Source organism: Dermacentor andersoni, chromosome 6 (assembly GCF_023375885.2).
Source record: "Dermacentor andersoni chromosome 6, qqDerAnde1_hic_scaffold, whole genome shotgun sequence".
Taxonomy (NCBI): domain Eukaryota; kingdom Metazoa; phylum Arthropoda; class Arachnida; order Ixodida; family Ixodidae; genus Dermacentor; species Dermacentor andersoni.
In genome coordinates, this window is record NC_092819.1 from 24,897,539 (window position 1) to 24,914,380 (window position 16,842).

Here is a 16,842-nt window from a genome sequence, read left to right on the forward strand (position 1 = left end):
ATGAGCTCCTGACTGGAAGCTTACCATTAACATTGAAAAGGGAGGTATACAATCAGTGCATTTTACCGGTGCTGACATATTGGGCAGAGACTTGGAGACTGACAAAGAAACTTTAAAACAGGTTAAGGACTTCGCAAAGAGCGATGGAATGACGAATGCTAGGCATAACTTTAAGAGATAGAAAGAGAGCGGTTTGGATCAGAGAGCAAACGGGTATAGACGATGTTCTAATTGACATTAGGAGAAAAGAAATGGCGCTGGGCAGGTCATGTAATGCGTAGAGTAGATAACTGCTGGGCCATTAGGGTGGCGGAATGGATACCAAGAGAAGGGAAGCGCAGTAGAGGACGACAGAAGACTAGGCGGTGCCACGAAATAAGGAAAGTTGCGATTGCTGGTTGGAATCTGTTGGCTCAGGACAGGGGTAATTTGAAATCGCAGGGAGAGGCCTTTGTCCTTGCAGTGGACATAAAAGAAGATGATTAAGATGATGATGATGATGATGCTACTGCGAGCGAAGGGTGCTCAGTCACCCATTTCGTCACGGTGTTGGCTTTACGCATCCTCTGTCTCTTCTTTCTATCCTTCTATCTCCCCTGTGGGCTGTTGCGCGTGAGTGCAAAGGTAAGCGCTGCACATAATTACAACCTTCCAGAGGGCATTGTGTCGATGGCCAGGGAATTCCAGGGGCATTGTGCCAGTGGTCACGGAGCTCTAGGTGGCCATTGTTGTGATACCCCCCCGCCCTAGTTCGTTGGAAAGGTCTCATACACCTCTTTCGCGCCCCTGCCATGTACATTACAAACGTTCTCAAGCACTCCACCAGGAGCAGCAGTGGAAAAGTCTAAGGAAGAGGCTAAGAAAGCTTAATTCGCTTTGAAAAGAACAAAAAACTGGCAACTCCCCTGCCTAAAATGTTGTGACGCGCGTCATGCCGTTTGGGCAACCTTCGTATACGAATTAGATTATGACTAAGCGCGCGAAAAGACAAAGTCGCTGCCTCGTGGAACGCGACGCGGCGATTGTTTTCGCTTCCAGATATAAGCAGAGTGCCTCGATGTCTTTCTCGCCCACTGCGGCGGACGAAGAAGGCATCAAGGGCCCTAGGGCTTTACCAAGTGGTGTTGGCTAAGCTGCCTTCAACACCTGCCACACGTCACCATCCTATAAACTCTCCCTCTATCTTATCGTATAGCTTTGACGAAGAGCAGCGTAATCTGTCTGAGCACAAACAGCGTGCCACGTAATTGTTACATACAGAAGGCACCAATTGCACAAGTCACGCAGCATGTCTTTGTGCAACATTTCCTCTCTGTCATCGCAGTATACCGCCAGCGCCCTAGCATCGGCAAAGGAGCGTTTACTGCGCAGTGGCTTCCTTCAGACAGACTACATATTATATTTAGTCTATACTGATATCATATACAAATTATTTGGACAGCACTCATCCGTCACTGTGGTTGGCACAGGAGCAGATTAAATAAATGATGACGCAGGAGAAAAGCAGCCACAACAATCTCGTTGTCGAAAATGCACACAAGGAACGTGCACAACGCCCCCCCCTCCACCCCCCAGCGATAGCAGTCCAGCCTTGTGGTGCAGCGTGGAAGGGCGCGCTCGCGCTTTCTCAGTCACCGACGCGCGCTGTCTGTGCTCAGATACGAGCAAAAGGAAAGCGTGTCCTTCTACGTTCAACAGCACACACATTCACTCAGCACCTCCAGTGTCCCCGAGATCGCGCTTGAGCCTCTTGATCTCGAGCTGTAGCAGGCGCCTCTTGAGGACCTCCGTCTTCTGTTGCTCGATGTAGAACTTCTTGTGCTCCAGGAGCATCTCCACTTTGGCGGCCGCCTTGCGACGCTCCTCCGCATGGAAGTCGGCGACGGCGGCGATCTTGCGCCGCTCCTCTACGTGCAGGCTGGCCAAGGTCATTGACCTCTTCACCTCCTGCCGGTAAAACTGGGCCTCGGCGTCCGCCCTGCGCTCGTCGGCCTCCAGCTTCTTCTTGGTGGCGGAGAAGATCTGGAACTCGAACCTCGCCTTGAGGTCTTCGGTCGACGCGGCGCCGAGCGCGTCGCCGCCGTCCGCGGAGGGCCTCTTGCGGCCGGACCTTCCGGGGGGCGTCGAGTGACCGGCAACATCCGATGGCCGGCCCGGCGGTCTGTCCTCCCGCTGCGTCCAGCAGAACTGCGGGGAGCGGTCTTCCGCGGCCGTGGCGGGTGCTTGCTGCGACTCGTTGGCGTCGACCTCGCTGTCCGAGTCCGAGTCGTCCTCCTCGTCGACGTCGTCGGCGTCGACCATCTCCTGCTTCACGCTGACCGCGGTGTGCGGCCCGCTCGCCAGAGAGCGGACGTCGCTCAGCACGAGCGGCGGGCCTCCACCGGAGGCCGTGCCAGCGGGCCGTGCCAGCGCCACCGTCCCGCTGCCGGAGGTCGACGTCTCCGAAGTGGGCACGATGTATTCGCCATGGCTTTCGCCGTAACCGCTGCAAAAGAAACGGCGAACCGTACACAGAATGTCGCATATAGCTGTCAGTTAACGCAGAAACAAGCGTAGCAAACAACGCCGCGCCACACTGTAAAACGGGGTAACTATTATAAAGGTGAACATTTTGCATCTTTATGGGTAAGTGGAGCTCCTTATCATAAATAACGGAAAGAGTCGCGCGTGACCGTGTTTCCTATATCCTTAGTGAGATCTCAGACAGAGGCGTAGCCAGGGAAGGAGGGGGGGGAGGAGAGGATGGGCACTGGTGGCTACTCCACTGGTCTGAGAGTAGCACCAATGCCCATTAATGCCCACCCCCAAAAAATGTATAGATTATTCTTTTGCTCTGCACAATGAGTCCGTAAACGTCGTTTTGACATACGCAGTTTTTACTGCTCTGTGATGTCACGTGACAGACTGGCGAAGTGGGCGTGGCCTGAAGACTCGCGCCCGTTGGCGATATGGACTTATTGCGGCCAAATGAATAGAAAAAAAAGGAATAGAATTTCTACACTTTTGTGCCCCAACGTTCGTGTCAGGTATTGCCGAAAGACGCTCACCTCTGCACAAGGTCCGAAACTGGCTCGGCGCTGTCACTGGCTTCCGTCCGGCTTGCCGCACCGGCTGCAAGGGAGATAGGAGTAGGAATGAAATTTTTCTGTTTATCGTTTTTTTATTCAGCCAGCATTTCTCGGCATTTATTTTCATTGGAAAATTCGGCACTTATCAAGGCCAATAATTTTTTTAACAGTACCGCCTTATCGGCATTTTCGGCCCTTTGAAAAACTACTAACAACCCCCCCCCCCCCATATATATATATACATATATATATATATATATGGGGGGGGGTTGTTAGTAATATATATATATATATATATATATATATATATATATAATGGAAGGAGACAGTAAAATTAGAAAGCTTTATTGTCACAAAGGCATTGTGTCGAAATAATTTCACTAGAAATTTGTGAAAATACATGCATATATACATGCAGATATGTCTGTCTGTTTCTGCTTATCATTTTGATGTGCGAAAATCTGCGCTCCATGCTGACGCTAGATACGGGAAGGATAAGCAGCTTAAGTGTTGCGTCCGAGAGGCATGGCCGCTGTATTTTCCAGAAAAGGATGGGTTCGACTTTGCCCCGCACTGTAAAGAGCGTATACTTTACAAATTCCTGTTCCATAGGCTCGAGCATCCCTTTATCGCTTGCCGTCATGAAGTATAGCGAACAGTAAACACTGAAGGCCTTTGACTGCTCACTCTCAAGATTCGAATTTACAACGCGGACAACGAACCAACAAGAATGGTGATCATCACTTGGCTCCATTCTGCAGTGCTTATATTCAAAGAAACATTTTCTATACGCATAGAACGATTCTTGTAGGTCGCTGCGGGTGGCCTCGTCTGTGACGTGGAGCAACACGTTCAGTTCAGGACCGTAGTCTTCGTCTTCCTGCCACCGAAACAATTAACGTAAGACTTCAGGCAGACGATGAGAAATTGGTGCAAGTCGCACACCAGAGTTCTCTCCGACTTCCCTTTCTTTTTATTTTACCATGGGAATTATATGGACACAAATGTTCCAGCTTGTGGAACAGTGTGCGGAAAAGATTCAATTTCGTCATCGTATAACTTCAGAGTCAGAAGCTGACTATTGTTCTAGGTTGATTGAGCCCGAAATTCCCTTCGTAAACTGCGCACATATTAAGGTTTATCGCTCTACGTGTGACTATACGATGCACGTATTAGACGGGCTATGTTTGGGCGTACCCACATCACGCGTTGTCTTGGTTGTTGGCGCCCCACCCTTGCGGATGGCAAAGTGGAATCGCCCGAACGCCTCAAAGACGTGCCGAACTGTGGCCGAGTTCAATAAGACAGCACCCCGCCGTAGGGGAGTAGACGCGGAAAAGTAAAGAGGCAGAGAAAAACGCGGCTGCTGGGATCTCACGGGAAGGGGGCCACTGTTCGATGCCGAAGGATCCGAAGGTCACGCCGGCCCTTCACTGAGTTCAACCGAACACAGAGTGGAAGTGCGCTCTTTAAAAACGTTGTGCAGCGTCGGCGTTATTCCGGGCGCTAGCGTGCGCGCTCCATACAGGGCGTTCGCAAAGTCGCTTCAAAAATGTATTAAATAAAAGGTTAAAGAAAATAAATGTCCCCTTCGGCTGTGCAAGAAAGTGCTGAAGTGGGGTAACGTGATAGTGCGCTAGCGCTCGCGATATTGCTGTCGTATACGCGATAGTGGCCACATACTCGTTATCTATACGCGGTTCCTTTAAACTACGCCGTCGACAATGACTGGGCCACTGTAACTTACCAGACGTCACACACAGAACGCAGTAGTTTTTTCGACGATACAAGAACGACATGCAGTGTCATCTGGTCACACGTCCACACGAGCATAAAGACTGTTTATTTTTGCTCGCAATTAAGCGGATTCAAACGAGCAGCAGCAGCAGCAGCAACAACAACAACAACAACAACAACAGAACAACAAAAATTAGGGCAAAGGCAGGCGCTCATCTCCCGACGGCAGCACACCGCAAAAAGAACGAGAGCGTAGTTCTACCGCTCCAGGTAGCGCGCGTCTCCACAATCCGAAGACGACAAAGGTGGGCCTCCCCTATTTCACGCAACGTCCTTGGGCGCCCCATCGGACGACCTCGAAGGCGTAGCTTCGGTGGATTTAGCCTTGGGACACCCTCTCCGAACCAAGACAGCAGCACGCAGTCAACAATTTCGGGGCTCCGGAAGCGCGGAACAAACGACGACCCGGTTTCAGACCCCGTTTTAACCCGTTCGGTTCCGAAAGCCGCAGTTTATAAGGGGTTAGTAGACGGGGTAAACGTCGCCAACGCACCCGTCCACGCTATCAGCTACGGAGACCATGCGTGCTTCGTGCATGGTCTCGAGATGCGCGCTAACTGTTAGATCCACCCACGCGGAAGCTGGCTCGCACACGAGGTGTCGAAGGAGTGGGTTGAGATCGCTGCCGCCTATGTCAACCAGATTAACCCGTTATGCGAGCTCAAACTCTTTTTTTCCGGAAACTCTCAAGCCTTTCCTTTTCGAAAGGCTTAGCCTAAGAGTTCGAACCCTTTAACGTCACGCGGAGCTCGGTCAAGGCTCAACCCTTCGGTTCTGCGCGAGTTTTCACAGAAGGAGTTCTACGTAACCCCTTCGGGAATGCCGAGTTTACGTCGCTCTGCGCCCATACCCTTTCACTTCGAAAGGGTTTCACCCCGTTAGCAACGAGCTTAACCCCATATTTGACCTGGAACCGCCTGCGTCGACGTTCCGAGACTCCCGAAAGGGTTCCACCCGCTCGCCCAGCTCTAGTCAGCGTTCCTCTTGGCGGCCTTGCGTTAGCAGAAGTGATCGGATGGTCCTTGGGTGCATCTAATAACCTTGGATCGAAGAACCCCCGGCACCCAAGACAGCCTTGAAGGGGTCCCGTCGCCTTGAGAGCCCCCACCGTTTCGAAGCCCCATTCCACCTCCTCGACTGGCCTTGGATCGCGAATGCGCACCCCCTTCTGAGATTTAACAAGCGTTGGGATTGAGGAGGAGGAAGACGAGGAAGCACATCGTCCATACAGGAAGGGTGGGCATTCACCAGCTGTGTGTGTTCCGTGGGATGCAGAAGAAGCACGGTGTTACATACATTCCTCAAAGGCATATCAACAAAACGGCGTATCTTCCCTGCCGGGATCGTGCGATTTAGGTCTATAGCTTTGAAATAGCAGACCTTGCAGAGTTAGCGCGGAAACCTGTGTACAAAAGGCGGCCGGAGTGTCTTTCGAATGAGTGATGAAATGGTGGTTGGACTCTTTCGCCGCGACGACTCTGGTTTTACAGAAGGCGGGCAAGAAGTATGACTCTTGTTTTAATAGAATTCACACTAGAAAAAGCATAATTCACCAGCACCATATATATGTGCTCCGCGAGCACCCACTGGGAGCGAAAGCAAACAAATGGAAATGCAGTGGTTTCACCCGGTGTATAGCCTAGGCGACAAAGGAGGGTACCCTTGCTGATGTCACCTAGCGTCACCTGACGTCACATTTGTGTTATGATTAGCATATATTATGCTTTATATAACTTAAAGGAGCACTATCTTTTCAACACATAAGCACACAACAAAGTCGAAGCCAAAGGACTAGCCAAAAAAAAAAAAAAGACTAAACCACAGTTTGAATTGCACCATCAACGAATTATAATTAACTATATGATGAATTAATATGGCGCACATAGCAACTGCTAGTCTGTAGTGCTCACGACATGCCTGAGACTATCACCAACTTTCGAAATAACTTTCGCAAATGTGCGCTGAAAGAACATCACCGTTTATGATATTTTCCCGAAATACCTCCAGAATGAAGCTAATGAGCAGCAGCACAATGCAATGTACAGTGCGGTCCCCTGTTAAGGAAAACGCTCTAGTGTGCGCTCAGACTAGCTGCAAGTGGCTGTGAAATCAATGTACTCTGTCAGAGAAGTCAGAGCTACCAATCACAACTTATCCGTCTTGCTTGTGTCATCGCCTATTTTTCCTTTTCTTCTTTTTTACCACTTATGTTTAGCATGTTTCACATTTACGTGTACACTTTTCTTTTAATTCATTGCTACTCAGTTTGAGATATTTTCATTGTTCTGTTTATACCTGATGTTTTCTACAGTTTATTATTTATTTTTTCTGTTGCCTTTGTTTGCATTTTTTTCTTTTGAGCTGATGTATGGTACTTTCACATCGCTGTTTCCCCCCCCCCCCTTATGTAATGTCCCCGAAGGGACCCTTAAGGGAATAATAAATGATGATGATGATGAAATCTAGGCGATCCCACTCGTGCGAGGGAGCGAAATCCGGACGACGTGCTCTGCACTCAAGTGTTCCCTTTAACTATATACCGTGTATATAAGTACAGAGATTTAGATACACTAACAATTTTTGCTGACCAAGATTTGATAGAGTCGCGGGCATCAGAATCTGCGCAATAAATTGCAAGCCCGATTATTAATTAACATAAATTTATTATTATTATTATTATTATTATTATTATTATTATTATTATTATTATTATTATTATTATTTCCTGGGAGTTCCACTATGAGAACCCGACACAATATGAAATTCAGCTCTTGGTGGCCACCTGAGCCCAGCGGCCCGCCACACAGTGAGGCAAAAAAAAAAATTAACATTTATGAAAACGGTGGCAAACCTGCATACTTCGACAAACTTGTCGCGTTGCTTAAAAAAAATAAGAAAAAAAAAAAAAAACCTGTGCCTGCCAGGGATCGAACCTGGGACCTTCCGCGTGTTAGGCGGATGTGATAACCACTACACCACAAGCACTGCTGATTTGGCAGAACTTTCTAGTTCTGTTGTAATACTGCTGCTCCTATATTTGACAAAAGCAAATCTTATTGCGATTGTAGGGAGCGATAAGGGAGCACAGCCTACTGAACACCAGACCTGCACAGATTCCAATTGCACCGCACGCCTGATCTAGTTGGACTGTTTCGCCGCTAGGAGCAGAACGTACGGGCAGAGTGGCGCTAGTTTTAATCTATCCGCTGTCGTGTGCTTCCGCGATATGTTCCAACGTTCGCGCTGCCATATCGGCAGGCACAATGAGCTGGTATTGGTGATGAATTAATAAATTCATAAATATAAACATAAAACACAATTTGTGAGTAGTGAGATTAGAGCAGGTTGAGCGGCGCAAGAAACATAAAGACGAGCAACGCTAGAAGGCAAGACTTTCCCTTTCCTTAGCCTCCGAAAGAGACTGAAAAAAATCGCTTTAAAGAATTCATAGGATAAACTAGCCTTTTTGAATTGATTACAGATAGCCTAATGTAAGAGATGACCTTAGTAATTACTTCTATGTGCCGTAATGAAAGACAGAGGACCTAGTAAAAAGTTTTCACAAGTAATTCCTGCGCCCGATGTGTGCAAGAAATTGATCGAGTCTGATTAAAAGAAAGATGAGCATAGTGTTTTTTTTTTTCTTTTTTTATGTTGTTTGCAATGTAGGTGAGTTGAAAGCTTGCAAAAGGGGTCCAGTGCTTTAAAACTTGCTGCACTGCAGGCCTCGTCGTGAAACTCTTTTCAAACTGCAAATCTAGCCTTTCTGCGTGGTACGCGGCAGCATAACGGTGGTGCGAAAGATACGCACGCAGTGAGGCTGTATGCGTAATTCTCTTTTTGAACTCACGACACACTCACGGGCAACTTGTAAGAGTTAAATGAGTGGTAACCAAAAAGCGCAGAAGCGAACTTTGCAATATAAACAGTGAAACTGTTTTGAACTTTACGAACTCTATACAATGTGACTTAATGTGCAAGAGCTGCGCGGTTTGTTACTGCGTAGAAAAGGCAATAGGAGCGGCTGTTTAACGCTATTTTAGAGAGCAGCGGACTACAGGAACCGACATTTTTCGGGTTCGGACAGACACCTTTTGGAGCCAAGTGACTGATTAAAGCCTTGCGAGATCACTGTCACTGTGTTCGCAAAAATCATCAACTATGCAAACAGTTCGTCACAACAAAACAGCCGTCGTTCTAATTACAACGCCGCCCCAGTCAACCGTAGAGTAGCAGACGAACAGGTCATAAAAGCGACACCAGCGGCCAACGCTTGAACGAGAGAGGGCGCAGGCCATAGAGTATTCTTAGGTCCCTCTATAATTATTCTAGGTCGCTCTGCAGGCGACTCCCATGGAAGTCGGTTATCTATGCACGTCTGCAGTTTCAGACACGACACCATTTCCAGCTATTATGTTATCTCCCGCGACTTCGTACGACTTCGTTCGAATTTCGACTTCGTTCCTGCGCCTTGCATTGCTACAGCTGTTAAGGAAAATTCCGCAGTGGGCTAGTTGGTTCGACATAAGTAATTAACTACTGCTGTTGCTCTGACGTCCGAAAACAAAACCGATGTGCAACTTGCAACGGAAGCTGCTGCAAGCAAATACCGGTCTATATCGTGCACGGAGGAAGGAAACTAAGGAGAGGCTCTGACGTCACTCTTTGTGAAGCAAAAGTGAAGCCGGAATTTGGCGTTGCTCATGGCGATGCTCCGCCTTTTGGGCCACCCTCCTCTCTTGTTTACATCTTTCGCGAAACCACGCCGCGCTGCGCGTGGTGTCGCGCGCGGAGCGCGCGCGCTCGCGCAACATCTGGCAGAGCACGGTGCAGGTAACACAGCGCAACAAGACACGGTGACTAACGCAAACCCGCCCACTCAGCGCCTTTGCCACGGCCCGAAACCTACCAGAGCAACACGTGTGAGCGCTCAAAACCATAACAACGCCGCCATTGTGGCCCAAAAGGCGTGGCCATACAACAGAAAAAATAAAAAAGCAGCAAAAAAATGAGAACCTAATACGTCATTTCCGCCACACTTTTCTCCTAGCGCGCGGAGGAGGTAGGGCCTCTCCTTAGTTTCCTTCCTCCGTGATATCGTGCACTGTGGCACGACCACGCACCTTCACACTTTTTGCCACTATCCCTGCATAAGAATGAAAATCCGCAAAAGTGCTCTTTACGTCGGCTTTTGAAAGGCGCCTGTCACTTGTGCTGCTCACGCTCTTCTCGAAGCGCGTTGTTGTCGTTTTTAATTGTCAATTTGAACTTCGAACTGGTTCATAACCAATCTTAAGTACTTAGATTTACCCATTCACGAAGGTCGTATATGCGAGACACAACGCGAGAGCACGCACGTCGTGTTTGGACTCGGGGGCTCTTTCTGACTCATACGAGAACCCACAGCCTTACCCCCCCCCCCCCCCATTGGCGTAGCAACGGGTGGAGGGGGCGGGCCGTGGGCCCCGGGTGCACGGGGCTAGTAGGGGGGGGGGGATGTCATATACGTCTGAAGACACCCGAAAATTGTCGATATCCTCGCCTTCCTCGACTACACCCGTCGGGGGGGGGAGAGGGGGACAGAAGAGCTATCGGCCCCGGGTGCCAGACGACCTAGCTACGCCACTGCCCCCCCCCCCCCCCCCCCCGAGGCGTCTCTCGAAAGAGGAGGAGGAGGAAATAACATCTATTAGCCAGAAAAGACTCCAGTCCGGGTATCTTTGATAAACTCATGCCTCCTGGCCCAGCACATTTGCTGCCCCAGCAACATCCACCATATTTTTTCGAACTGTTGTTGAAGAGAGAGCGTGTGCGTGTGCGTGTGTGTGTGTGTGTGTGTGTGTGTGTGTGTGTGTGTGTGTGTGTGTGTGTGTGTGTGTGTGTGTGTGTGTGTGTGTGTGTGTGTGTGTGAACACTGCTATTTGCTGGTGTTCGCTGTCAAGATGCCCATTTCATATTTTACTTGGATTTCTTTCCCACAAGTAGCGCTTAATTGCTCCGAATTGCGTACAGATTGTGCGCACGGGATTACCTGCGCGATTCTCCGCCTGACATCACGTTACAATTAACGCGGCCGTGCTCATACAAAGGGGTAGAACACCAGAAATATTGCACAGGCATCCTCCGACGTGAAATGCACTCACCAACGTACGCAGCAACAGAAGAATCCTCCACTTCGTAGACCACTTCTGCATATGGCAAGGCGTCCTGTGTGTAATTGAAACGGCAAAATGTGTACTGCAGAACGAGCCCCGCAACTTTCAATCTCCTATGTTACCTCTGCATGCAATCCGGAGAGAATACTGTAGCAAAAGCTTCGCGACATCCTAACTTTACTATTATTACTTACTACTACGAGTAGCATTAATAATAATAATAATAATAATAATAGTAGTAGTAATAGTAGTAGTAGTAGTAGTACATTTTCTTTTTCAACGGCCGGAAAAGTGTGCAAGAAGTAAGAGGGTATCGATACTTGGGCTCGTGTGTCGGCACGTCAGTTTTCGCCTTAGGCTTTTCGCGATGTTCACCTACTAGAAAAATGATAACACATACATTTCACTCCGGCAATCCGTATACGGCCATGACAACACGTGAATTCACGATATACTTAAGTTCCGGTGCAAAATAAGAATGCAACGTGGAAAAATTATAATACCTACAAGAAAGCAACTAATTAATACAGCATGTGCATAAACGACGAGCAAAACGAGAACAAGGTAAAGGCGGGAGCGAACATTTCGACAAGTGGACTTGACTTTTTCGAGGCAACATATGCTTTCCTCGGCACATGCAGTACATATAGGTAGGGTTCTTCTAAAGGTTTAGGGTTCTTCTAAAGGTAGGGTTCTGTTAAAGTAGGGTTCTAAAAAACCCTACTTATATGTACTGTGCCGAGGAAAGCATATGCCGTCTTGAAAAAGACAAGTCCACTTGTCGAAACGCTGGCTCCCGCTTTTACATTGTTCTCGTTTTGCTCATCGTCTTGAATTTCCATCTCCCGCATTCCCCGGGTTTTCCCAGCATGTGTGCACGCCATACCTGTCGTTTCTTGTAAGCGAAAAGTTTCGTGATCGCGTGAAGGGCGATTACAGGAGGCTAATGGGGGAGCTTTTTCTGTGTGTGTGTTCTCTGCAGACACAACACGTAGCTTTCGCTACACTGTACAAGACCCGCGCTACACTTGCCCTCCGCCGTGACGTCACAGAAATGGGCGAACGTGATTTGCTGGCGCGCATTAGACAAATGATCTTCGAGTTGGACAGTGCTCGAATGTTCAAATGATACACATGAATTGTGCAAGCGTTAGCAGTGGAGAAATCAGAATACTAGTAAACTCACCTTGCGCGCCAAGGGTGCGTCGTCGGAGTCGAGGAGGCCGGTGATGGCGATCAGGCGTTCCTCGAGGGGCGACAGCGACTTCTTGCCCGACGCCGAGCGTGCCTTGGATCGCACGTTGCACTTCCAGTCGAACCATGTCTGCGATGCAGAAATAAAATTCTTTTTCTTGAAAACGTTGTGTAGTTTTTACGCCTTTCGAGACTGTGTCGCAGTCCAATGCGCAAGTGACCGGACAGTATGAAATCGCTTCTAAAATTGATTATACATTTGCGACACAGGTCACTTTTACGAGCACCGATAGCTTCGGCGCCGCCACATATTGCAACGGCAACCGTCACAGAAACTCTATACGGTCAGAGACGCTGATTGTTGGTAAAAATGATGGCTATCAGCAGCACAAAACACATTGCTATGCGGCGCACCACATCAAGAAACCGCAATTAATTAAATCACAACGGCCATATTACGACACGCTATATAGTGACGAACAGCCGAGCCACGTGCGAAAGTTGGTGTCGCCACATGCTTCTTTTTTAACAGAGCTTGCCTCAGGAGACGAACACAATGGAACGTTTGCCCGAACCCGAAGTAAGCGCGTCGAATCAGAAGTCAAGATTACGCAGCGAAAACCGACTCTGCGTCAACTCGTTTGTGGCCTGGCAATGACTTGCAGCTTCGCCAAATTGTGCAAACACACAGCTCCAATTGCCTGCTCACAGCACCGCCAGCCCCATCCGATTGCGTTTACACGCTCCCTGTCAAGTTGGGTCGTTTTGAGCCAACATGCCCATGTCCCGGAGACGGATTGACTCTACCCGACCCGCGAGCTTGGTTTACACGAATTCGGTGAAAGCGTTTCGAATCAGAAGTCCAGATGACTCAGGGGCAAACCACCGCGATTTCACGTAAGTTCGCTAAGTAGGTTGAGTGTATCAATCCGCCACGACCCTCCGCTGACCCGACCCGCTAGCGTTAACACGGACGCGACCATCGAATTTCGTCCCGTCAAGTCGACTCGCCTCGTTATTTTCACGTGAAATGTCGCTCGTGAGCACGAGAGCCAAGTTCAGGATCCGGCTCGGCCCGGTTTTGCCGCTGGAGAGGCACTCACCTTCTTCCAGCGGTCCATGCCCTTGGGCGGGTTGAGCTCCTCGGAGTTGAGGCGCTCGGCGAGCCGCTGCCAGTGCCGCTCGCGCACCGAAAGCGACGCCGGAAAGCGCGTGCTCACCATGTACGGGTGTCGTTCCACGTAATCCAGCATCAGCTCGAACTGACGCGCCGACGTGCGACTGGCGCGGCGTTTGTTGTTAGTAGCCGCTGCTTCGTTGTGTAGAACCGGAGGCGCCATACGTCGCGTATATACTAACGCGGCTGAGTGTTCACACTCGCTCTACGTCGCTCGGCTGAAGAGCAGAGTCAACCAAGCGTCACCGTGCACGTGAAACCTGTCATTCACCCTCATTCGAGGATTGGAAATTTCTAATTCGCGGGCATGCCGTAACATTCGGCAGCTCACCAACAGTCTCGTAGGCCACGGACTATTCTATCTACGGATACTCGAAGTTTTACGCGTGCGTTGTAGAGTCAGACCCAACTGCATATCGACCTTGGAGCCATATCGCTGTGCTTCACGGGTTTCTCAAAGCTGACGGCTACCTCGCGTCGAGAGGAGTGTGCGACAACGCACGGCACACCGCCACGCCACACACATCGAAACACCAACGACTTCGTCGCGTTGTCTCCGCCGATGACGAACCGACCACGGGAGTCGCGATCCTGAACACGGGAGTAGCGATAGCTAGAGAGCACTCCGCTGGCGTCATCGCGCAGCCGACGACCGTGGCAGCCATTGCAGCGCGGCGAGCACTTCAGTCGATATCGGCATTGGGCCGCGAAAGCAAGTTGCGAGTCCGCTCGCGTCCACGCCTCCGAGCTTCTGCTGCCCGACGAAAACGGCTCGACAGCTGTGCGAAGAACGCATCCCCGTCACGTCGGGCCGGCGAAGAAGCGACAGCGGTAACGAGCCAGCGGCACTCGATCGGGAGCGCAGCTGGGAAGCCCTCTCTTCCACGCGCTGGCTATTTGGCCCCGCCCTTGATTCGCTTGGAGTCCCTCTCGCGTTCGCTAGCCGACGTAGAGTGGCGCCGGCTCCGCAGTCGGCGGGCGAGCCGCGCGGGGCTCAACGAAGGCTTCGATTTTCGATAAGCTGCTCGCCGCTCCGGCCATCGTTGGCCCCGGCGGCCACTCTCCCTTTCGCCGTAGCTCTCGTCCGAATCCTCCCCACATCCGTCAGAGCGAAAAAGAGGGCTCGGTAAACGACGCGTCGTTCCGACTTCAGAGGCGCACACAGGTGAGGGAAGAAAACGAGCGCAAGACATGTTACTGAGGTGCTTCGCGCTCACTTTTATATTCCAATTCGGCAATCAGCTCTCCACGATTGGTCAAAAAAATTTCGGACCACACCCCACTTCGCCTGTCTGTCACGCGACGTCACGGAAACGTCGAAAACGCCCCATTTGATATGATATGTGCCCACTGATTATGCGTGATACGAAAGAAACACAGTTCTCTCTGATTCGGCGCCTTTTTAACCGTTAGCCCTCTGCTATTGGTCAAGCGTTTTTGCGCTCATTTCGCCTTTCTGTCACACTGCGTTATAAAACCGCGAAAACTCACCGCGTCAAAGTGACGTGTACGTTTTAAAAGCGCATTAATATGCCGAACAAAACTGAATCGTTTTCTGAATAGCTGGGCAGTGCCACGTTACGAAAGGAATAGAAGATTGTTGCCCACCGATCGCTCTAGCACTGGTAAGTCGGAGCTGCCGGGGAACATGACATATATTTGCGTATAATAAACATTTTTTGCGTTGCACTGCAACGTTATCGAGCCCTTTGGGCACGTATATGACATCACTTTGCCAACTCTTCTTTGCTGAGGATCCGTTTTAGCGGCAAGCCGCCTCGAATTTCGACCAGCCACCTTAAAGCTAAGCAAGGGAAAACGGACCAACCGCAGACACCGGCACCACCCTTCTCATCCGGTTATCTGCTTCACTGTGCTGGCTAGGCCCCATCGAAACCCTCTCCACGTGAGCGTATTCCTCGCCTCGTGTCAGCCAATTAGATAAGAAAAACTGCTCAATGTAGACAGTGCTATTCGCTTTGAAAGCAAAGTAAGTGTCCTCCTAGAAATGAGGACCGCCTTTAATTGGGCTTTTCAAACAACGCTGAGGGTTACCGCCCGATGGTCGCGTCGGTGGTGGTGCTGGTGGTGGTGAAATTTTATTTCTGCAAAGGGTCCTAAGGACATCTGACTGTTCGTCAACCGTGATTACGTGCAGCTGTACTTGGCGCCTCTGCGTGAAGCGCATAATTAGCCGCACGGCGAACTAGCCCAGGACGTGATTGCGTCGGTGGTTGCGTAAATTTTACGTCAGGCGATTGGTATAAAAACAGATTGGAATAGTTTTATCTTTATAGGGCCCCAGGCCCGTAACCAGGGGGGGGGGGGGGGGGAGGGCTATAGGTGGTCCTGACAACCCCGAAATTCTCCCGGCCGGCGCCCTCTTCCCTTTTATGCTTGGCAGTTCGCCTATGAAAAATGGCGCACATCCTTCGAACGTCCGCCCCAGACAAGTACGGTATGGTACACGCCTTTACGCGGACCAGTGGTCTGCTCAAGGTAATAAATACCATAGAGAAAGAAATACACTCTCACACAAAGGTACACCCTTCGGGGTGTACATCTGCCACACAACGATAATCGCCATCTGCCTTGCTTGCGCTTCCTTTCTTGAAAACGCCGCGTTCGCTACTTTCCTGTCGGGAATGCTCTGCCATGCTGATAACGCGCCTGCCGTTTGTGACTTCGAGGTACCGGGCTCGCGGCGTTAAAGAAAGTAAATGCGGACGAGTAAGATGACGATTATTGTTGTGTGGCAAGATAAGACCCAAATGGAGTAATTTTATGCACCAAGCATGGGAAACTTGAGAATAATGGGACTTCAGCCCCCCACCCCAAAGAATATCATGGCTACGCCCCTGTAGTCAGCGATGTGCTTCATTCACACGCGAAAATAAATAAATATCTTATTTTCAAGATGGCCGCCGTTGTTCCTTCAACATCCCTGCCGAAAATAATTACTGAGTACTGCACTCTAACGGACAGTAACAGAAGCATACGTTATATAGTTGACATGGTACAACCTACAGACAGTAGTGCTGGCTTCGGCGCGAGCAAAGTGGCCGATGGAAACAACTCGCTAGCCTCGAGTTCTTTATCTCGCACGCGGTCAGATAAGCAGCGCTTAGGTGCAACCATACAGGGTGCAGAATATTTCGCTGCGCGGGTTCGAAAAGGTTTTGCGCTCACCGCTGCACTGTCATTGCTCAAATTTTACAGAACGATCGCATTTTGGCGTTGACTTCGTTTAGTATAACACTTGGCACAGTTAATTGCCTCGTTTTTTTATTTTAGTGCAAATTTGCCTGCGCTTATGGGAACGCGAGCTGCTGCCGCGACGGCGCAAGCATAAGCTTGTGTCGCCGCCTGCCGTCAGCTGCATGCAAAACAGCGTTTCAGTGAAGGCTGCCGCGTGTTGCCCGCTCTTGGAACAGGCGACTTCCCTCCCTGA

General features: G+C 50.0%; 1 protein-coding gene and 1 non-coding gene across 2 annotated transcripts; both read right to left on the minus strand.

Moving 5' to 3' along the window:
* Positions 1 to 1,399: 1,399 nt before the first annotated feature.
* Positions 1,400 to 14,417, minus strand: LOC126521715 (uncharacterized). The gene is made up of 5 exons (XM_050170453.3): positions 13,318 to 14,417; positions 12,207 to 12,344; positions 11,009 to 11,072; positions 3,048 to 3,111; positions 1,400 to 2,485 (listed from the first exon to the last, which is right to left on the minus strand). Exons 1-5 carry the CDS (start codon positions 13,552 to 13,554, stop codon positions 1,708 to 1,710), a joined length of 1,281 nt encoding a protein of 426 aa, XP_050026410.1. The 5' UTR covers positions 13,555 to 14,417; the 3' UTR covers positions 1,400 to 1,707.
* On the minus strand, positions 7,778 to 7,850 carry TRNAV-AAC (transfer RNA valine (anticodon AAC)). The gene has a single exon. It is a non-coding gene; the product is annotated as a tRNA-Val (tRNA).
* Positions 14,418 to 16,842: the final 2,425 nt, after the last annotated feature.

What these genes read in the sequence shown, in the direction of transcription:
- LOC126521715 (XM_050170453.3), bottom strand. Translation starts at nt 13,554, where the DNA reads ATGGCGCCTCCGGTTCTACACAACGAAGCAGCGGCTACTAACAACAAA. An exon ending in ACGCACCCTTGGCGCGCAAG is followed by an intron (nt 11,073 to 12,206) that starts GTGAGTTTACTA and finishes AATTACACACAG; the next exon opens with GACGCCTTGCCATATGCAGA. An exon ending in GTTTCGGACCTTGTGCAGAG is followed by an intron (nt 2,486 to 3,047) that starts GTGAGCGTCTTT and finishes TTTCTTTTGCAG; the next exon opens with CGGTTACGGCGAAAGCCATG.